General features: G+C 30.6%; 1 protein-coding gene across 3 annotated transcripts in view; it reads right to left on the reverse strand.

Annotated features, from left to right (window-relative positions):
* The window catches only part of LOC145247439 (uncharacterized), a 195664-nt gene that overhangs the window by 56649 nt on the left and 114604 nt on the right, over nt 1-24411 (reverse strand). Inside the window, exons 20-23 of one of the 3 annotated variants that reach the window (XM_080109205.1) lie at nt 8499-8582; nt 6690-6773; nt 3321-3457; nt 2170-2266 (exon numbers count right to left, since the gene is read on the reverse strand). In XM_080109205.1, coding sequence (XP_079965331.1) covers nt 2170-2266; nt 3321-3457; nt 6690-6773; nt 8499-8582 — 402 coding nt within the window. Of the gene's footprint in view, nt 1-2169; nt 2270-3320; nt 3458-6689; nt 6774-8498; nt 8583-24411 lie in introns of all 3 variants that reach the window. The other 2 variants (XM_080109204.1, XM_080109206.1) reach the window with 2 other exon arrangements.

The following is a 24411-nucleotide window of genomic DNA, read 5'->3' on the forward strand; positions in this document are numbered from 1 at the left end:
GTTGAAGCTTAGCTGACTGTTCAGGACCTATTAGAGTCGCGACTCTCTAACATCTTCTGTTGTGAAATGAAGATATATATATATATATATATATTAAATGAAGCTAATAAAGAACACAAAGCAAACTTAACAAGATACAAGAAGTTCAACACAATTAAGAGGAGCTATTAAATATATTAAAATCAGAGATAAGGAATAAAAGTTACAAATCAATAAAGAAATGAGAAAGTAAAATGGAAGGCCGTGTCATTTGGGAAATCAGTGCACGTACAGCAAACTAAAAAAACAAAACAAAATCAAGATTATTAGTAAAATTATGATTTATGCTGAAACTATAACTTCTGTTATAGAATGAAGTTCTCTGGGAAAAAATTTCACTTAATTTCATCAAGTAATTTTTTTTTTTTACAGCGAAAAAACAATTTGTTATGATACTGAGCAAAAGGTTCGATTTTTAAGAAGAAAAGCTAGTATTAAAGATGCGGAGGAAGTGTTAGCGTTAAATTGAGTTATTTCCTCCGTGGCGTGTTTAAAAAATTTAAAGATGTCTACCTTCAATGCGCTGTCATAAAAACGTGTTTTTCCACTGTAAAAAAAAATGCCAAAAAAACTACTTGATCAAATTAAGTGAACTTTTTTTCGGCAATCTTCAGTTCAAAACGGATGCGTACAATATAACCTTTTTTCGATATTTTCATTTTTTTAATGTCTTGATTAAACTGTACAAGTGTCATAATTGTTTATTAAATTATATTTGGAAAAAATGCAACTTAAATTCACACTATACATGTTTAACCTTTTTTTTTACTTGTTCAGTTAGTATATTTCTGATAGTTTATGTTTTTTTGTGTTGCTTCATCATTTTCTTTTTTATCTTTTGGTGAAGTTATATTTTAGTTTACTTTGTGGAGTTTGCTTTGATCTTTAAGCTTTCTGCTTTCTTCAGTTTCTTTTTTTATTGTAGTTTGAAGTCTTCGGTATTTACATCTCTCATATGCTAAAATTTGACATCCTGGAACACATTTATGCCATAAAAGTGTAAGAACACAATACAAATAATAAATAATAAAAAATTATTGAGGTTGAAAACAAAAATATATTGTTAATAGTTAGATGCAATTCAGATAATGGGGCCTCAGATCAGTGAAGGGGGGAGACGATATGAGAAAAGCTGTTGAGAGATAGGCCCTGAAACAGTGCATATTCTCTCCTGACGACCCAACATTATCTGTAGACCAGAATAGATTCCCCCACAAAGAAAAAAAACAAACAAACAAAAAAAAACAATAAATTTTATTATATACACTTCTACCAGAAGATGTAGGCTCCAATATGGTACATATTCTCTCTCTCTTGATGACCCAACATTATCTGGAGACCGGAATGAAATACCCCACAACATCTGATAAACTTGATGTATATACATGTCTGCAAGGTAAGCTGTTTCTTCTAAAAAACAATGTTTTCAGCAATTCTGAATCTTTGAGAGGAGATGTGAATGTTTGTATTTTGATTGATTCTCATCTTAGGCGTTATTAGCACAATGTTTTGGTCGCTGTACTAAGGAAAAGAGGGGTAAGCTCTGCATTGCAAGAATTCAAATTGTGGATTGAGTCTTCAAGGGTCACTAAGATATCTTTTTAAGGTTTTCCCAACTCAATTTTTCGGGATATCTATCCTAATTGTTAATATTAGTGAAAAAAAAATGTTTTACGAAACAGAGGATCGATAATCATGTGTATTTTTATGTAAAAAAAAAAAAAAAAAAAAAAAAAAAAAAAAAAAAAAACACGATGCAAGGGAAAAAACTCCAAGGAGAGAAGGGTTTTTCTTTTCTTTTCTTTTTTTTTTGGAAGTTACCTTCCTGGTGTATTGTGGGTATCAATCCTCTGTTTCGTAAAACAGTTTTTTTTTTCACTAATATTAACTTATTAGTAAAAAAAATAATAGAAATACATCATTAAAGTTGGACAAAGATATTTTGGTCTATTCGTTTGATCATATTCATTGATGTTGACCAAATTTGTTTTTCTCAAAATAAATTGTATACTTATGGATACTTTACTCAATGCAAAATCAGAAGACAAACAGAAAAATGTTAGTTCTTTCCAATTGAAAAACAAAACAAATGTTATTACAGTGCTGAAAAAAACCCAAAAAACTGCTTACTTGTTGGTGTTGGTGTTGTTGTGCTCAATGGAAAAACTCCCTCTTTGGAAGCAGGTTTTTCAACACTTTTCAATGGGGTACTTGTTTCCAATGAAGTCTGCTTCAAATATAATTTTTTTAAAATTATATTTATTAAAATATTTTAATTAACAGAGTCTACTTCAAATATAATTTTAAAAAAATCATATTTATTGAAATATTTTGAACAATGAAATCTGCTTCAAATATATATTTAAAAAAAATATATTTATTGAAATATTTTGAAGAGTGAAGTCAGCTTCAAATATAATTTTTTTAAAATTATATTTATTGAAATATTTTGAATAACAAAGTCTGCTCCAAATATAATTTTTAAAAAATTATATTTATTGAAATATTTTGAACAGCAAAGTCTGCTTCAAATATAATTTTTTTAAAATTATATTTATTGAAATATTTTGAACAACGAAGTCTGCTTTAAATATAATTTTAAAAAAATTTATTGAAATATTTTGAACAACAAAGTCTGCTTCAAATAATTTTATAAAAATTATATTTATTGAAATATTTTGGAAACGAAGTCTGCTTCAAATATAATTTCTTTAAAATTATATTTATTGAAATATCTTGAACAACAAAGTCTGCTTCAAATATAATTTTAGGAAAATTATATTTATTAAAATATTTTGAACAAAGGAAAAGGTAATAAATGATGATCCCACACCATTATTTTCAAGAAATTTAAATATAATCTGATTTTAGTATTTTTTAATTAACATCATTAAAAACTTAATTTATGAGCATCATAAAAAACTTTAAAAATTTAATTGATGCTTCTCCAGATTAACCACTTTATCTAAAAAAGAAAATTAAATAAATGCAAAAATTCTATGTACTTAATTGTTATGTTAAAAAAAGGACTGTAAATGAAAATTTATGAAAGTTTGTCCAGTATTTTTGTTTGTAAAAAATAAAATTTAAAAAACAATTTTTAATATAAAAGATCTTGATCATAAAAATAGATTAGAATTCTTAGGTACATCTATTTTACGAGAGTGAAGAATTGTGGAAAGGATATGATGAGGAAGTTTCAAAATAATTAATAGATTTTCTAATTATGAAAGACACTTTTTTGTCTTATTTAAAAGAGTTTCGCAAATATAAATCCTTACATGTCCAGATGAAAAGAATCCAGTTCCAATGTCAGACGTTGAAAGACCAGAATTAAATGACAGTGCCTGTTTTACACCCGGCATCAGCTCAGGACCACTACGGCTCTCCCAATACTGACTTTCAGGAACGTTTACAGCTGAAACAGAAAGCAGTAGTAGTAGTAGTAGTAGTAGTAGTTTTTTTTTACATAGGCATCAGCACTTATCAAGGCCAAGAGGCCACTCGAGGATAAGGATTACAGAGTGTACAGTAGAAATTGGATAATATAGTAATCGTTAGTAATGGAAATTCAGTAAATTTGTTAACTTATATGGAACGGCTCATCAAAAACTTGTTTACGTTAGACTTGAAGGCAACTATATTGTAGTCAGCTGGAAAGCAGGAAAACCGACGACAATCCCACAGGCGTGCAGTTCTAAGAAAGAAGCTTTGCTCATGGAATCTACGTTTAGGTTTAGGATCAGATAAAGAATGGGGGAAATTGTTGATCGTGTTTTCTGCTAGACGGGTGTTTCTTGTGAAAGTTTGGTGAGGGGGGACCATAGATTGGAGCTCAGTCGAGTACTTGCCATGAAAATAATGATAAAGCAGAGACAAACTTGCAACATCTCTTCTGTGAGAAAGAGGTTACAGGGAAGAGAAAAGGACATTCCCTATGAGGCTACGAAGTTTATTTTAAACTATCAAGGCAGGATAAGTCTTTTCTAGCAGCTCCTGCCCAGATGTAGCAACAGTACTCCATCCTTGGACATACCTGGCTCTTATATAGATAAAGAATTGCATCAGCAGTGAGATATCTACTGGATCGATAGAAGGATCCCATCATTTTTCCAGCGGTCTTGGCAACGGATTTAATGTATGTGTTCCATTTAAGATCAGGAGTAAAGGTCAAGCCCAGAAGCTTGTCAAAACATGAGGCCTCCCCAAGACACGAGCCATTCATTTCAATTGATGCCAGATGGGATCAGAGCGTTGATGATGTAAAGATAAATATATACATATATATATATATTATATATATATATATATTTTAAAACCACTGGATGAGATGCACCCTCAGTCTTCGTTAAGAAATGCATTTAAGAGAAGGAAAATTTTTATATAAAACCAGAGATCTACTGTCGACTATGTCCATGGCAATCAATTGCATTGACTGAGATTAGAAGTTATTCAAAAAGTGTGAATGGTTCTACACAAAGTGTTTACCACTATAAACAAATCGTTTGTATATGGATTTCAGGCAATTTAATTGTTATGGTGAACTTTGTAACATCAAAATAGATGAGAGAATCTATTTTGATATATAGAATGCTTCAGCTTTGTATTCTCTAGCACAGACTTGACACTGCAATAAATGTTCACAATGATCGACTAGTGGGCTTGTTATTCTCCGAATGCTGGTCATTTTCTGTGCCTGCATATCAAATATGTTTGAAAATTCTTCCCTTTAAGTGCTGGATAGTATGATGTAGCCAACCTCACACTGACCATAAAAGCAACTCATATTGTAGTGAGTGGAGACGATATCATCCTTCCAAAATGAGTGAAGTGAACTTTTAGTCCTATACACCGTTTGGCATAGAAACAGAGGAAAATGTCTGAAGAAATTTTGTATAAAAACCTTTTACTTTTAACACTTCATATATATTAGTGATGGGACGATTTTCAAATACCCCCCCCCCCCTCACCTTTACAATACATGCCTCCCCACGGGACAGAGTTAGACACCAGGGTCGTTTTTTAACGTGGAGAAAAGGAACAAAAATAAAAATTGTCTTAGTCGTGAAGGATTTCTCCTCCACTGACAGAGAACAAGAAATTGAAGTGAAAATTACTGATTCTGTTCAAAATTCCCGATTCCAATACAAGTACTGATCCTGATTCTTTTACGATTTCTATTTGATGCCTCTTAAAAATATTCAAATGACTGTGGGCACTAACTTTATTTTAAACGAAAATATGCTTTAAAATAAGTTTAAACACAGGTAGGAAGAAGAGTTTTGCCTTTGGTAACATTTATTTGTAGCATATCTGTTTCTCAGCTCTATTTTGTTCTGTTAGTTACAGTAAGATTCAAGCATTTGTTAGTTATACCAACAAATGCTTGAATCGCATCCTTCCTTTTGGAAGGGTGTGTATAAGTTTAAATGTAGATATGATTTCCTTTTTAATTCAGAAAACTTCTACATGTTTCCGCTCCATGTATTTCATCCAAGAGTCTGATGTAAACTCATTGTTAAATTTTCAACTATATTTTTCACTTGTGTCCAAAGCAAAGAAATACCATAAAACATTATTGCAGAAGAAGCCTATGACAAACGACAGCATTCAACTAGTGCCAACAAAATTGTAAGAACCTCCTTGTCCAGAGTATTTTAAATCTTTTAATAATTAAGTATGAACTCCTTGAGAGGAGTCATATAGATATTTAGTATATAGGTGTGAAAAGGTTTACTAAGGAAATAGGCAAGTTAACTCTCAAATATTTACTTTGTTTACAATAATTAACATTGCCAGTTCTCTGGAAAATCAACTGCCCTCTCTCCAATATTCAACTCCAATTGTTCTTCCTTCTCCTTCTCCTCAGAAAGCCTAGCTCACCACCCCTTCCATTTTACTGAGATCTCTTCATCCTTGACTGATTATGGCCTTTTGTTTGTGGTCATTATTTTGACTACATAGAGGTTGACATCTAGATGGTCTCTATTCATAAGAGTTTTGTCAGGAGCACATCTAGGAAAATTACTTTTCTCACAAAGGTCGGACCCAGCATGTCTTTCCCATTAAATAAGTCACTTAATTTTCCAAACAAAGAGAATATCTCTTGGGTGGTCTAACTCTGGCCAGAGATATTTTCAGTTCTCTGCACCCCCCCCCCCCGCTCTCTTCCTAGTATCCAATGACTGCACCATCTGCCATTCATACTAACTAAAACATATTGCACAGCACATGGCTACAAACGGAACAAAAACGAAACTGAGATTTTCAAAAGGAATGTTTAAGAGTTAAACAAAGTAGATAATTCTAAAACAAGAGAGAATATCATATGCCAAAGATCATGTAAATTGATCACATAATTTTATTTTTTTAGAAAGAAAATCATTTTTAAGTGATTAATGGGAACGCATAGGCATTACAACATAAATCTAGTATCAATTACTTTTGAGTTATCTCCCTTGTTTATTTAACATTTTTTTTCCCCAAAAATGCTGAGCGAGACAGTCACTTGTTGGATACTCATTCTTATCTGGACAAGTGCCAGGTATTATTTTGTCATTAAATTGAATAAAACGTTACAAAATTAAAACCTAATTTAAACAGGGTAGATAATTCATGTTAAAAGGCGAGAAAGTAAACACGTAATTTACCTGGACTTTCTTTCACAGCTGGCATTTCCTTATCCAGGCAAAACTTTGAAAAATCCTTCGAACTCAATCTGGACACTTCATTTCCTAAAAACAATTTGTAAAGGAGGGGAAAAAAAAGACATAAAAAATGCATATTTTATTTTATATATTCACTGCAAAATTAGAAAGCAGGTGAAATCTATTATGACATCAAAAACTTTAGTTTGGCTTCATACTGCTAAAACATGAATATGTTTAAAGGTTATGTTGAAAAATAATTCAAGTTCGATTTATTACACTGGTCGACAACAAATTTGTTATATATTATTTAATTGGAATTCATTATTGAGATGAGTATTATTTATTAATTTATTTATTGTGGACTATTATCGTCATCTTTCTTAGTTGTTGTTTCATGACGTTTCGGCCAACTATTCCTACTCTACTCTTCATCTGCTTAAGACTTTATTTTAAAGCCTAAATGATTAGGCTAAGTTATTATCTATGTTTTTCCAGAGACATTTTTAAGGTCAGAATTATTGACCTGTCATTAATGACTTTTCATTCTAATGAACATTCCTTATGAACTTCTATGATGTCGACTTTAGTCGAGAATTGAATCATCAGAAGGCATCATACCAACCCTTTCACACGTTGTAATTAATCCGATATTCGAACAGTGCTGAACCCTATATATATTATTTAATTGGAATTCATTATTGAGATGAGTATTAATTAATTTATTTATCGTGGACTATTATTCTCATCTTTTTTAGTTGTTGTTTCACAGCATTTTCCCGCAGTTACCACCTGACGAAGGCCAGAGGAATAGTTGTTCGAAATGTTGTGAAACAACAACTAATAAAAAGATGAGGATAATAGTATGCAGATAATAAATTTACAAATTTCTTATCTGCATTTTTTTTAAATATAATTGAAAAAACAAATTTTACCAAAACTATATATATTTATATATATATAAGAGCAAATAGTTAATAAAACATTAAAAAACACTTTGAAAAGAGTTAAAAACATATTTAATTTGAAAAGGAAACACTAAATAAGTGGATAGCCCTTAATCCGCAGAGTTTCAAAGAAATACTTTCCTTCTCATCAGAGGGTAGGATTTAGCAAAATGCGGGATTGGATTTTGCTTGCAAAAGTATTTGATGAAACTACAAGTAAGTCAAAGATCTTACTTGATAACAAAAAGTGAAGCAGAGGGAATAGGGTGAAGAAAAAAGTGATTTCACGTGAATGGATAGTCTGGTGAAAGGTAAAGTATCCAATAACAGTAAAATCCAAAAATGCAAATCCAAGAAAATTAATTATTACTTTTTTTTGGCTGCAAGTATATAAAATACTCCTTTTCAGTTAATTAAATCCAGCATTTTGCCTGCACTAATATTGAGTTATTTAAAGGACTTTTCAAAGGATTCTACCACATTGGAAATGATGAATTACCAAATATGTATGACTTGGATTTTACCTCCTAGTCTGGAATATGCTAACAAAAAAATGCAATTCATTCTGGAATATTTAGGAATATATCAGCATTAATTAGATTTTATAACTGTTCCAGTATATTCATTATTTCAACTTTGGGTATCCTTTTAACACTATCACTTCAATTCTAAATCTTAATTTTCAATCTATGTGCTGATAAGTTATCTCCCTTGTTTATTGACATTTTTTCCCCCAAAATGCAGTGACTTGTTGGATACTTATTATTTTGTCATTAAATTGAATAAAACGTTACAAAATTAAAACCCAATTTAAACAGAGTAGATAATTCATGTTAAAAGACGAGAAAGTAAACACGGAATTTACCTGGACTTTCTTTCACAGCTGGCATTTCCTTATCCAGGCTAAACTTTGGAAAATCCTTTGAACTCAATCTGGACACTTCATTTCCTAAAAACAATTTATAAAGGGGGAAAAAAGGACATTAAAAAATGCATATTTTATTTTATATCTTCACAGCAAAATCAGATTGGATTTTATAACTGTTTCTGTATATTCATTATCTCAACTTTGGGTATCCTTTTAACACTATCAATACACTTCAATTCTAAATTTTAATTTTCAATTTATGTGCTGATAAGCAAAATTCATAATTACCCACATCATATTTCCTCTGATGAGATGAGTCAGTCATTGAAAATCCATGAATTAAGATAAAATATTTAATAATTTTCTGTACTCCTTTGTCTAATAAATTTTTTTGTAATTCTACATAATTCAAAATTTCCGTTTATATTATTGCTCTATTTCACATGTTGAGCTTTCTTTATCTGCTTGGGATCATCTTATAAATATTGATACTTATATTTATTTGGACTTTACATTTTACAGTATTATACAACCTGTATTCTTATGACATTTCAGTATTTTATATATTATAAAACTCAAATGACCTTATAACAGGTGTTGTAACCCACACCCAGTTTATGCCTTCCGGCTGCACATGTATACATAAACATAAACCCATAACAGCGTAAACAAATAAACACAAATCGCTACTTTTGCAGAATTTCACCTTTCTTAAAAAACATTCATACATTTTCTTCTACACTACCAACATAAATAAATAACCCTGGAAATGTTTTTTTTTTTTAATTCGCGTTACAAATAATCAACGCGACACTAAAACTATTGTTTTACTATGTACATTTTCAGTATCCAAATTGTTTTTTTTTTGCATTTAAATTAAAAGATATATCAAAATTTGAATTTAACTTAAAGTATTATGGTATCTGTTCAGTGCACATTTACCTATAAGTATGACAAACCAATTATAATTCAATGGCTGATTCTGCATGAGTACCATTCTTTTTAATTTCGTCTTTAGTTCAATTTTTTGAGTGGGCTATCAGCGATCGGTTTCTAATATAACGTAAATAGATCTAGATGTTTATAACTTATGATAAAACTTGTGGAGTATGCACTGTTTTACGGTTGTTGTAAAAATGGAACGGAAACTTAAATTTTCCTCCATTTTAATCTTTTATTTTTAATTGTGCCCCTCCCCCCAAACGAATATAATTAAAAGAATAACATTCAACAATTGTACTTTATATATATAAAACACAAAATGTTTTTTTTTTAAATTATTAACGAAAGGGAAATAATTCCATTTTTAAACGAAAAAAGTCAGTTTGGTATATCTTTTTGTTATTTTTTACATAAGTCCATCTTACCGTTCACATTGTCGACATTTATAGGTTGTCGGGTATGTTTACAACAAATAAACACTCCAATCTACCCATGTTAAGAATGGCTCCTGGAATAGACACCCTCAACCTCCCCATGTTAAGAATGGCTTTCGGAATAGACACCCCAAACCTTGTCAGCATACCCGAAAACCTATAAAAGTTGATATGACGAATGTGAACAAGGAGTTGGACGTAATGTAAAAATGTACCGAATTTAAAAGGGAACGAAATTTAAATTTCCGTTCCATTTTTACTACTGTAAAGCAGAGCATTCTCCGCAAATTTTACCTAACTTAGTGTATTAATGTTATTTTTGTTTTTTAAGTAAAAATAATATTTAGGTTTAGATATAAACTCCTAAACTCATTTCACACTAAATAATTTGGGTGACTGAAATAGGAATCTAATTGAATCTCTAGTTTCCTGAATCGTAAAAAGATGATCCACAATGGTCGATTTGCTGCTAATATCCATTTTTCGATGAATATTTGAGAGGAAAGCAACCACGTGTTTAATTTAAATTAAATTTGAATCACATGGTTACATTATCAATAATCACGTGATTAAATCCATTTAAAATTTACCCATATTGTAAACACATTCTGCTTACATCAAGCGAGACCACAGCCTGCCTTAGTGAGGCCAAAAGTTCCTTTTAGTGATGTCACGTAACGGCAGGCAGTCATAAATAAATATGTCCCAAAATAAAAAAAATGGCTACATCGTTACAAAGAAAACCAACTACTTATTAAAGAAAAATTAAGTATAATGTTATACTTAAAAAGAGATATATAAAAACACGCATAGGTACAGTAAAAATATTATACCAAAATGTCGAAGCAATCGGTCCAGCGGTTATTTAAACTATTAATAACGAACCAAGAATTAGATTTATATATATATATATATGTCGAAATTTTGCAAATTATGATTTACAACAATTTTAGTTCATAAACAAGAAATACAAGATGAAATTAATTATTTCCTTATTCCATGGAGTTTCAAAAAATGAACCTTGCATGACCTATGGGGTAGTGGATAAAGTAGTTGGTAAAATTCAATCGTAAAGTCACATTCTTCTGGAAGTTGAAGATTCAATTCTCAGTGCATGCTCCTTTCTTCTTTTCTTTTTATACAGGATGGGCCAAAAGTCCATGACCACTTTAAAATTTTAAATAACTCTTATTTCTAAGTATTTTTAATTTCTTAATATTTTTTTTATTTTTTCAGACCCTGAAAATTAATTATGGAAAAATTCAGTATTGTCCCATATACATGTCTTATCAAAGAAACTATATATATATATATATATATATATATATATATATATATATATATTGTTGATTTTATATGCTGAGCCCTTTTGCTTGTGTGGTGATAAAACTTCTAAAATGCACTTGTTATGTTAGGCTGTATAAGGGTGTTGGTTAAAATCAGACAGTTTTATTCTTTAATTGGAATTATTTTTTTTTGTTATTGAGTTTTAATACTTATGGGAGGTATTCTGATACAAAACCTATCTAAGAACACACCCAGACACAGTATATCTGTGTGAAATTTAAAAAAAAAAAATCAGTCCAGCTGTTTCGGAATCCATAAGGAACGAATGAACACACACAAGTACCTTTATATATAAGTAAATTACATGCAAAGTTTCAAACAAACTATACCTTATATTTATGTAATTCTTTTATGTTATGTTAATTTCTTTAAAAATTATAAAATACAAATCCAATTAAAAATACATTTTTCTAGATAATGAGATATAAACTCAGGTATAGTAAGTATAAAAAAAATTATATTTAATTCTCGAGGTTTTGCTGCATGTATTGCCTTAATATAATTCTCCCTATTCCAATTAATCACATTTTAATTTGTATACAAACAGACACTAGAATGCAAGCAGTGGAAATATGCTCGTCCGTATTATTTGAAGTCTTCGGACTACTATTTCTATCTTGAGTGCCATTTTTATAATGTTTCAGTTGATATAACCTCCGACCTTCTTCAGATGTATCTTGCCGAACTCGGGAATGCTTCTGTCGAATTCAGGAAAAAGGTTGGAGGTTATATCGACCAAAACGTGAAAATGACACTCAAGATGAGAACAGTAGTCTGAAGATTCCAAATAATACGAATCACCAATCCTCATCTCAAAAATTCAGACACAAAATATGCTTGTGTTGAGAAGGAAGACAAAAATGAAGTGAATTTTTTATATATATATATATATTTATTTTTACAAAGGAGTCACCACTTATCAAGGCCTGGAGGCCACTCAAGGATAAGGGTTAATAAGTGTACAGTGGTCAAAGGGAACATGTTGTAGTCATCATTAGTAGTGGAAATTTGGTAAATTGGATTACTTAAAGGAACGGCTCATCAAGAATTTGTTCACATTGGACTTGAAGATAACCATATTGTAGTCAGTTGGAAAGCAGGAAAATGAAACAGAGTTCCACAGCCATGCAGTTCTAAGAAAGAAGCTTTGTTCGTGGAATCTACGTCTAGTTTCAAGGTAAGACATCTTTATCAAATGGTAAGCGTTTCAAATATGAAACTACTCATGTAGCCTTAAACGTTGGTGATGTTAGTTTTCTTTGCATTGCTGGAGTTAATGGCATGGACAGCCTACAGAAAAATAGATTTTAATGTTTTAAATTATGATATAATTCCCATTAAATTTGTTTATTTTAAGTTATTCAGTGCATGTTAGATTAAGTAACTAGCAGGACCTGTGGAAATTCCACGGAATGAGAAATATATTTAATCAACAAATATGTTTTGATAAAGCTGATATTTTTCTGGATATTACAAAAGATTAGTCTTTTGGACAGAAAAACCAATAACATGCAGCAAATACGAGTTTTTTAACATTTCTATGAAAATAGTATACATCGTATTTTTATAATATAGAATTCATCCAAATGAGATAAATTAATAAGTACTAATAAATACCCAGAAAGTAATATTGTGCTACATAGTTCAATACAAATAATGAAATCACATTCTAAGAAAAAATCTTTAATTTACTTCTTCAGTTCGGTACCTCTTGGCAAACAATATTTTTTTATCCGTTTCTTTCAATTGTCTCCCGCCCCCCCCCCACCTTTTTTTTTTTTTACATAATGTTTCACTAACTTCTTTCTTCATTGAAGAATCACTGCACGTCAAAATTACTACGAGTTTCTTTCTCACACCATTACAAAAAAAATCATATATTATAATAATACACTAGAACCCTGGGATATGGTGGCCCCGGGATACAGATTTTTCAGGTTATGATGTGGAATATGATATTTTTCTGGACCCTGGTTACAGTATTTGCCCCATCTTATGGTGTTATTTATTATGTTATTTGATTATATACATGTGTATTATATACTGTACTGTATTTTGTTACTAATTTTTAATATCAACTGTATAAAATTTTGCTTAGGTCCTGTCATAAAGTGATTTCACCTTATGATCTCAACCCTGGAATGGATTAATGCCATATCCCGGGGTTTTACTGTTTTAAAAAATGAGGCTACACCAATGGGAGGTAATTCTCATCTTCTTGTTTAGGGTTGCCAGATTGGCCTTTTTAAAGTCAAATTTCCGAATCTGGCCTTTTTTAAAAAGCAATTTGGCCTTCAAAAACTGTATTTGGCCTTTTCCAAAGTCTAACGTTTGGACTAACTAACAAAGGAAAGAACAAACAGAATATTATATAGATTAGTTGTTATTGATTTATTCCAATGTTAAAATTAAAATTCCAAACAAAATTTTTTTTTAAATTTAAATTGTGTATATGTGAAGTAAGGGGAGGTAATAACTTGTGCATTACTGTTTTTTTTTTGGGGGGGGGGGGATTTTTTGTTTTCATTTTTGAAGTGCTCCTTAGAGTGTGTGTGGGGGGGGGGGATTCAAAAAGATCCAATCCGAAAACAAAAATACACTAAAGTAATACAATAACACTAAATAAAACATTATCTGAACATTTATTGAATTAAAATAAAAATTAAGAAAAATTTGTTTTCTAAAAAAAAAAAAAAAAAAGTCACACATACTTTTTCCAATAATGACTGTTCAAAACTATAAATTTTAAACATCATACAATTTTCACATAACAATTTAATTTCAAAATTTTTGTAATTTTATTTTAATTCAATAAATGTTCACATAATTAATGTTTTATTTTGTGTTATTATATAATTTTAGTGAATTTGTTTTGTTTAGAACTAAAAGTTAGGCGAAACTTCGACATTTTTGCCTTGGATCTGTTTGAACTGCCCCCCCCCTCTCAAAGAAGCTTTTAAAAATGAAAACAAAAAATTGTCGTCCACCCAAAAAAATAAATGAAAAATAAATAAAGAATTAAAATAACAATGCATGAATGCCTTAATGTCTATATTATTACCTCCCCTTACTTCGCACACACACACAATTTAAATTAATAAGTTTATTTTTATGGTTACAAAAGTATATGCACATATTATATACATTTAACTGTCATCCAAAAATTAAAACAAAATAACAACTCTATAGCTAAATATTTAGGTATTTTAAAGGAATCAGAGTTAATAATTGTATCAGACTTTTGAACAGAATCAGTAATTGTATCAGAATCGGAAAACTATTGGAATCGTCCCATCCTACAAAATCATTTGTAAAATCTAAAAGAATAATAAAGAGTTGAGTTCAAAATCTCACTTATAAAACTCACTATGTTTGCCTGTCTCCATTTTTTCAAACTGTATCTCCTCAGAGACGAAAGGTCGCAGAGCGGCGCGAGGCGGATCAAATGATTGTATTTTTTGTGGATCATTTTTTTATGGGTCTTTAGTCAGAAAAAATAGTTGCTAAGGGGTCAAAATTGAAAGAAATTGGAACTTGGCAGGCTTAAGTGGAATTAAAGTTCTTTTGCATGCATACGCAAATATACGAGGTGCCTTCAATAAGTTTCCAGACTTTTTTGTACAGGTATTTAAAATTGTCATAGACTCTTGAAAATTCAGTATTTTATTGCTATACCTTATGAGATAACTGACCAATTTTTATGATTTCAGGTTCAAATGAACAGTTACAGCAGGAATTGGAATACACCCTACTAAAGCTGGATTGTCTCAGCTGGTGAATTTTTAAAATGCAATCTGGATGCGAGACCACTTTATGAAATAAAATTCTGCTTTAAACTTGGAAATAATGCCACAGACACGTATGGAAAGCTTCAGAGTGTTTTTGGACCATCTTACATGAATCAAGTATCAGTTTTTGAATGGCATAAGAGATTCAAGGAAGGCAGGAAATCTGTGAGGGATGATGAAAGGTATGGGAGGAGTAAGTTCCTACACCAAAGTTGATTGGACCGCCGTGTGTTTACAGAGACAATAAGTGCACAGTTTGATGTCAGTGTGGGAACTGTATACACAATTATTCACAAGGAACTGAAGATGTGGAAGATGTACACAAAGTTTGTCCCAAGGGTGCTCCATCCTTGTCAGAGAGTATTTGACCAAGATGGGCATCAAGACAGTTCCTCACCATCTTTATAGTCCAGACCTTGCTCCCTGTGACTTTTGGTTATTCCCTAAGCTCAAGGAAAACTTTAGAGGCGGGTGTTGTTATGAGACAACTGAGGAGATGAAAAAGGCTGTAACGAGGGTCATTGAAACGTTCACACAAGATGACTTCCATGGAGCCTTCCAGAAGTTGTTGGAATGGTACAACAAGTACATTGCAGCCGGAGGAGATTACTTCGTAGGGGACTAGAGTTTCATGTATGTACTATCAATAAAAGTGCCCATACGAAAAATGCTTGGAAACTTATTTTAGGCACCTTATATATATATATATATATATATACACACATACAGGAAAAAAACTTCATAACAAGATTCACTCCTGAACTAAACAGAGCCTAATATCAACACACAAAAACATGAAATGCAAGGCACACTCGCATGCAAATCCATATACATATACACACCCACACATAAATCAGAACCGACACATTAAAACACACACACACATGCGCGCGCATACAACCACACGCAGACATAACACCCCTATCTCTAATACAACACACTGAACAATACCAACCCTACTTAACCTCGAAACCAACAACACTAGGAAACACCTAGAACCATAGTATAATATCTGTTCCAACACCTCGCTCCCCCTTCAGTCAGTGGAGGCAAAATCTCTCAAGACTGAGACAACTATCATCCCTTCTATCATCCCCCCTCCCATACCTATACCCCTCCAATTGGCCCCTCCCCTCTGAGGAACGAGATCTTCCCCACACTAGGAACCGATCCTGGGTCTGGCCATACCCACATGGGGAGACAAATAAATAGAAACATTAAAAAATCCCCTATACATATTTATAAATACACCCCTCTATCTAAACAAACATAATATAAAGAATACCCGACCAGTCTAAGACTGAAACAAAAAATCACAATACTAAAATCTAAGAATCCAAAAAATAAATATCAAAATTGAATGAAAGCACCCCTACCCTTATTTCAGAAGAGCTGGTTCTCCCCCCCCCTCCTCACACATACACATTAGTAATGACCTTGGATCACAGTTACCTTCCTAGGAAAGCAAATAACTTCATAATACTATAAAACAGTACACACATTCTTCAAACCAATAAAAGAAAACACACACACACGCACACACATATCCTACTCTAAAGGAAAAGAAAAAACACAAGCAGAAAGAGAGAGTGAGAGAGAGAAACACAACACAGGAGTGACCACAGCCCAATAAAACAGTAATAAAAATTGAACATTCCAATGAATAGTAGACACTTACACGTTTCCACCTCTTGGAAACATTTCAAATGAACTACGAAAATGCTATTTTTACATCTCCAACACATTTTGAATATATTCTAAGCATTTTAAATAATTTCTGAAGAGGACGCTTCACAGAACGTCTGAAACGCGTTAAAAACGATATCAAAACATTATTACAATGATCTAAACATAATTCTCAATGAAAAACCAAGACACGGAATAATAAAATAATGTTAAAAAATACATTGTTGGTGACCACTCCCTTATTTAAATATATATACATATATACATTAACGTTACTTCATTTTTAGCTATTTCTTATCCAACTGAAAATAGCTCAAACAATAACTCAGATACAAGTTTTGGTTTTGATTGCCCTGCCTTGATAGAGTTCAAAATAGACTTTGTAGCCTCATAAGAGATGTCCTTTTCTCTTCCCTGCAACCTCTATCTCACAGAAGAGATGTTGCGAGTTTGTCTCTGCTTTATCGTTATTTTTATGGCAAGTGCTTGACTGAGCTTCAACCTATGGTCCCCCCTTGCCAAACTTTCACAAGAAACACTCGTCTAGCTGAAAACACTATCAATAATTTCCCCCACTCATTATCTGTGCCTAAACCTAAACGTAGATTCCATGAACAAAGCTTCTTTCTTAGAACTGCATGCCTGTGGAACTGTCTTCCGTTTTCCTGCTTTCCAGCTGACTACAATATGGTTGTCTTCAAGTCTAACGTAAACAAGTTTTTGATGAGCCGTTCCACTTAAGTTAAAAAATTTACCAAATTTCCATTACTAACAATTACTATATTGTCCAATTGACTACTGTACACGCTTAACCCTTATCCTCGAGTGGTCTCTGGGCCTTGATAAGTGATGATGCCTATGTAAAAAAAAAAAAACTTATGGCACCCATGTCATATTTTTTTTTACTTTGGAAATCACTACTATATATTGTATATATTGGGTATAATATAATATGTAGTAATCGATAGAGATTTAACTTTATAATAATACAGTAAAACTCTGGAATACGATGGCCCTAGGATACATATTTTTCAGGTTACAATGTGGAATACAATGTTTTTCCAGCCTCTGGTTACGGTATTTGCCCCGCCTTACGGTGTTATTTATAATATTATTTGATTACACATGTGTATTACATACTGTACTGCATTTTGTTACTAATTTTTAATGTCGTATTCCAGGGTTCTACTGTATATACAAAATCTGCATAAATTAAAATAAAAGCGTGTTTTATGACCAGGCAACGCCAGGCTCCCCCTGCTAATTTTGTATGAATTTCTAAGTTTGACTAGAAGGTTCTCAGATTCTAAAAGATGCAACTGATGATGGTCTGAGATTACAGTGGCAAAAATATTGTATAAATAATAGTAGCTAAAATAATCAATTCTCACGTCAAAAATTCTGAAATATAACACAAAAACATTTATTTTTGCACAGCAACAATCTCATCAAATACGCTAACGATTAAACTATTGTAGGCAAATACAAGCTAATTATTCTACTGTAAAATTAAACTTTAATTTATCTTCTTCTAATGTGTGTGTGTGTGTGTGTGTGTGTGTGTGTGTGTGTGTGTGTGTATGCCAAAAACTTTCAATACACGCAACGGATCCTGACGAGATTGGTATCATTTTGAAGCTCGATCTTTCGGACAACAAATATCGAAAAATTAGCCCAAAACATTAATTCCTTCACCTATAACTGGGTAGTTTTGTACAAGGAAGGGACACTTTTTTCGTCAACATTTTTGCAAGTCATCGTTTCCGTTGGATTGACTAGCCTTAATATCAACGCTCGCGATTTCCAGTTTTGCCATGGACGCATCAGCTAAGACGTTACCTTTTTTTACAGCTTCTTTTCCTCCTTCGCGTTACGGGTTCAAACCTGCCTGCCTATTACAACTTTTTTTTTATAAACACCTCTCTCTACCCAAACTGCCTACTATTGTTTTGATCACCCCCTCTTTTTATTTTGGGGTTCCTTACTACACCACCTCGACACACTCGGGCAACACTGGGTACACCTGCTAGTAAGATATAAAAATGAGTAAAGCATTTGAATGAATTCTTCAGTTTTATTCCAAATAAATTTGTGTTCAAAGTCCAAACTTTATTCAAAATATTTTTTTTTAAAATAGGACATTTTCAAAGTTTCAAAAAAAAAATATCAAAATGTTTTTTTTTTCTTCTTTTAATTAAATTCCATATATTAAAGATCAAAAATTCAGAATAGAAAAAAATTTAAATCTTTTTTTTTTTTTTTAAATTTAAATCGACATTTTACAATGAATTGCTTTTCTTTCAATTAAATTTGTCATCCATTGCAAAGCAGCTAAAATAAAAAAATATATAAGATTTAGAGAAAAAAACAAAAAAAAAAACAAACATGTATATAGAGAAAGAGTGATTAATGAAGACCTGACCAAAGATAGGTTAGTTTGGAAGTCAATTAAAAAAAAAAAAAAAAAACTGTCAAGATATGCCAGAATGTAAAAAAAACATTAAAACAAATATGATGATATAAAAAATAAATAAAATAAAATAAATAAAGAAATGGATTCCCCAGTCAAGTCCCGATGTATGAAGTTCAGGCAACTAATTGTCAGAAATCCTCACACATGATTTGTTTATAGTGAAGAAGACTTTCTGTAGAACCAACCACACTTTTGGTACAACTGCTAATCTTCGTCAGTGCAATGGCTGCCACAAGACAGAGCTTACAGAAGACCTCAGGGTTTACATCAGTTTTCTTTCTCCTAGATGTATGTCTTAACAAAGACTGAGGGTACATCTCTCCCAGTGATTTTAACATGGCCCCAGATACTAATCTGACAGTTTCTACATCCCGATGCAATGATGATATATAATTATTTACTATAATAATTATTAAACTACAGACACTAGTGTTTCATCCTTTCAGGAATCTTCAGTGCAGGATGTCATGATTAACACCAATCTATAGATTTACAGTGCAGGATGCCATGATTAACACCAGTCTATAGATTTGAACCCAGCAACAGAAGCCATCTCTGGCTCCATTAGCAAGGACCATATCCATTCGGCTACCATTAACCGCAAGAGATGTTGTTGAATTTTAAACATTTATTTCATTAAATGTTTTTAATGTCAGTCAGAGTGATCTATTTATTATATGACAATATGCGTGTGTGTGTGTATATATATATATATATATATATATATATATACAGGGTGACCGCCCCCAAAAACGGGCCCCAACTCTAATTAGGCTCCGTTTTTTAGTGTTTTGTTTGAATGAAATGAAACTTTGATCATAAGTAGTTTATTATATTCAAAACATCACATCAAAACACTAGGGTCTTTGGCCTTTTTTTCTCCGTTCTACAGCATATGCTCTAGATGGGCTCCATTTAGCTTGTGTTTTTTTTTGTTTTGGGTCACCCTGTATATATATATATATATATATATATATACATACATACTCGGGGTTTTTTTATTCAAAAGTAATAGACTAGTGAATTCAACAAGGTTGTTAGATAGTGCTCAATAAAAAGAGCCGAACATACTTGTTTATTGTTATATAAACATGTTTACATCCCGCTGCTACAAACAGCCATTTGTTTCAATCAAACAACAGATATCATCAGGCAGCGGCTTGACTATTCAAATGTTCAATGAATAATGGATTTTTTTTTTTTTTTTTTTTTTTTATTAGGTAGGAACTCTTTAAAGGTTGGAGTTAAAAAAACCTTAAAACACAGAACTTTAATTATGTAAAGAGGGAGGGGCAATCTAAAGAAAACTAATAAAAAAAATATAATGGAGAGAGAATGATGAGGAGGAGAAAAAATAAATAGAGAAAGAAAATAAATAGAGAAAAAAAAATATGGAGAAGAAAAAGGAAAAACCGATATAAAGGGTTATTATAAAGAAAACAAGGGCTAGAAGAGAAAAGAAAGAATGATGAAATATAGTTAAAGAGAGAAAGAGTGAAATTAAGAATTAATAGGAAGGGAAGTTTAAAATGTTAAGAGAATAGAGAAAAAGAGAAAAAGATCTGCGTGTCAACTAATTTATGGACAATTATACATTACAATGATGAGACGCGTTATTACAACAACACAAACAAAAAACACAATCTTAGCGTTAAAAGCGTACATGTCAAAAGTGACAGCGAATGTAAGCAACCAACATATTTATCATCTCACATACGTCCACGAGTAATATCAACGCAGTTTAAACATACGTCTACAATTAATTAATCCCTTTATACTAAATGATACAAGTTTAAAGTTTTCACTTTTTTTTAAATAAATATATAAAAATAATGATAAAACAATATATTAAAATTATTAATAATAATAATAATAATAATAATAATAGTAATAATAAAAATAATAATAGTATTAGTAATAATAATAATAATAAAACAGAATAAAATTGATCCTACGAAACCTGAAATTGGTAAATTAAGAAAGAGTTAACTATCAAATTAAATCAACATATAAACTAAATCTATGGATTAATACAGCGGATACTATTAAATGGTTTTCCAATATACAAAATAAAAGGAATTGTACTTTCTTACAATTCGACATTGTGAATTACTATCCCTCCATATCTAAGGAACTTTTCGAAGAGGTGATGGAGTTTGCTAAACTCCTGTCTGATATACAAGACACTGAAATTGAAATTATACGGACATGTAGAAATACTGCATTGATTAATGGAAATGATCAGTGGTTGAAAAAAGATCAAAATGACCTGTTTGACATTTCCATGCGATCTTTGGATTCTGCTGAAATGACAGATTTAGTAGGTCTATTCATACTATACAACTTAACCAAAGACATTAATATCATGGATATAGGCTTGTATCGTGATGATGGTCTGATGATCATTAAGGAATCCAACGGCCCTAAATGTGAAAGAACCAAAAAGATTATCTTAAATGAATTCCGTAGAATTAAGTTAAAAGTAGATATTATATCAGATGTTAAAACGGTAAATTCTTTGGATGTGAACTTTGATTTAAGGAAAGGCATCTACCAACCATATAGGAAGGAAAACTCAAACCCATTTATGTACACCCCCTATCAAATCACCCAAAATCTATCATTAAGCATATCCCAAAATCCATTAGTAAAAGAATCAGTGACAATTCTTCCAATCTTGAAACATTTAATAAACATAAATATTTCTATAACAGGGCTCTTAAGGATAGTGAATACAAAAACACGCAAATTGAGTTCATAGAACCAACACACCCAAACACAAATAGAAACCGTAAAAGAAAAATCCTGTGGTACAATCCCCCTTTTAATCTGAAACTTAAAACAAACCTAGGAATGAAATTCTTAAACTTAATTAAAAAGCACTTCCCTATTAGTAACATATTACATAAAATTTTCAATAAAAATACAATAAAACTTAGTTATAGCTGTAATGAAAACCTTGAAAAAATAATTAAAAAACATGATGACAAAATATTAAACAAAAATAACACACCCATTGCTACCGAAGGATGTAACTGTAGAATTAAATCGAAATGCCCTCTTAAAGGAAATTGTCAAATTACTTCTGTAGTGTACCAAGCAACTATTTCTACTAAGGAAAATCCTAACGAAAAAAAAATATTACATAGGAATACAAATAACAAATTTAAAGAAAAATTTACTGGTCACAAGTGCTCTTTTGAAAATAATGAGTACAAAAATAGAACTTCCTTGTCTAAATATTACAATGAACTAGTAGAGCAAGGTTACTCCCCAATAGTAAATTGGAAAATTTTAAAGAAAGCTAAAACCTGTTCATCTTTAAACTCACCTTGCTACCTATGTCTTTATGAGAAATTGTTTATACTTACGTTTAGAGAAAGAGATAAATTATTAAATAAGAAGCACGAAAATTCAATTAATTGCAAACATTATAAAAGCCATCTTTTAAGTAATTTAGTTTAGATATAAATTTAAATAAATTTAAAATTGTCACTGATTTCTATAATATATTAAAATCCTATTAATATACTTTCTCCTCGCCTGATTTCATTCATAACTTCTCCTATCTTATATACCTGTGTGTCTATGTGGATATGTAAGTGTCTATGTGTTTATTTTATGATTGTGTGTACTTATGTATATATATATATTTTGTACACCCTCCTTTGTTGTGTATTCCCCTATTAATGTTTATTCAATCCATTTATATGCATTTATGTGTGTATGCATCTATCTGTACTCATGTCAAATAATTTTTATTCGTTTGCATTTATATATGTGTGTTATGTGAATATACATATTTATGTGCGTATATATATGTGTGTGCGTTGTTGTATATTAGTATATGACTGTGTGCATATATTTGTGTATTTTTATGTATGTATGTGTACACATATAATTATATGTATATATGTATGTCTGTTGGTTATTTGTGGGTATATACATATGTATTTTATTATTTTTTAATTTTATTACTATCTACCTGTGTGTTGTTACTTTTGAGTATTTTGTCGATTTAATTACTTCTTTTGCCTGAATATATTTATATATTTATATGTAAGTGTACTTGTATCTATGTTTTTATTCATACTGTCTTGAATGAGTTAAATTGTGTTTTAATATGACTTTATAATTATACTTAATTAGCTTAAACTTTCAACTTAATAGTATAGAGTTATACCTTTATATATACATACACATATATATATATATATATATATATATATATATATATATATATATATATATGTATTGTATTCTTTTTATCTACATAAATATTAGTAGATTTTTCTTTCTAATTATTAGTCTTATTTACTTTCTTCAATCCCCTTTTATGGCTAAATATGTTATATAAAAAAGATAATAAATATTGATTTTATTCTATTTTATTATTATTATTATTACTATTACTATTATTTTTACTATTATTATTATTATTAATAATTTTAATATATTGTTTTATTATTTTTATATATTTATTTAAAAAAAAGTGAAAACTTTAAACTTATATCATTTAGTATAAAGGGCTTAATTAATTGTAGACGTATGTTTAAACTGCGTTGATATTACTCGTGGACGTATGTGAGATGATAAATATGTTGGTTGCTTACATTCGCTGTCACTTTTGACATGTACGCTTTTAACGCTAAGATTGTGTTTTTTGTTTATGTTGTTGTAATAACGCGTCTCGTCATTGTAATGTATAATTGTCCATAAATTAATTGACACGCAGATCTTTTTCTCTTTTTCTCTATTATCTTAACATTTTAAACGTCCCTTCCTATTAATTCTTACTTTCACTCTTTCTCTCTTTAACTATATTTCATCATTCTTTCTTTTCTCTTCTAGCCCTTGTTTTCTTTATAATAACCCTTTATATCGGTTTTTTCTTTTTCTTCTCCATATTTTTTTTTCTCTATTTATTTTCTTTCTTTATTTCTTTTTCTCCTCCTCATCATTCTCTCTCCATTACATTTTTTTTTATTAGTTTTCTTTAGATTGCCCTTCCCTCTTTACATAATTAAAGTTCTGTGTTTTAAGGTTTTTTTAACTCCAACCTTTAAAGAGTTCCTACCTAATCAAAAAAAAAAAAATCCATTATTCATTGAACATTTGAATAGTCAAGTCGCTGCCTGATGATATCTGTTGTTTGATTGAAACAAATGGCTGTTTGTAGCAGCGGGATGTAAACATGTTTATATAACAATAAACAAATATATATATATATATATATATAT

This window comes from Euprymna scolopes, chromosome 25, assembly GCF_053919585.1.
Source record: "Euprymna scolopes isolate OS-2025 chromosome 25, ASM5391958v1, whole genome shotgun sequence".
NCBI lineage: Eukaryota > Metazoa > Mollusca > Cephalopoda > Sepiida > Sepiolidae > Euprymna > Euprymna scolopes.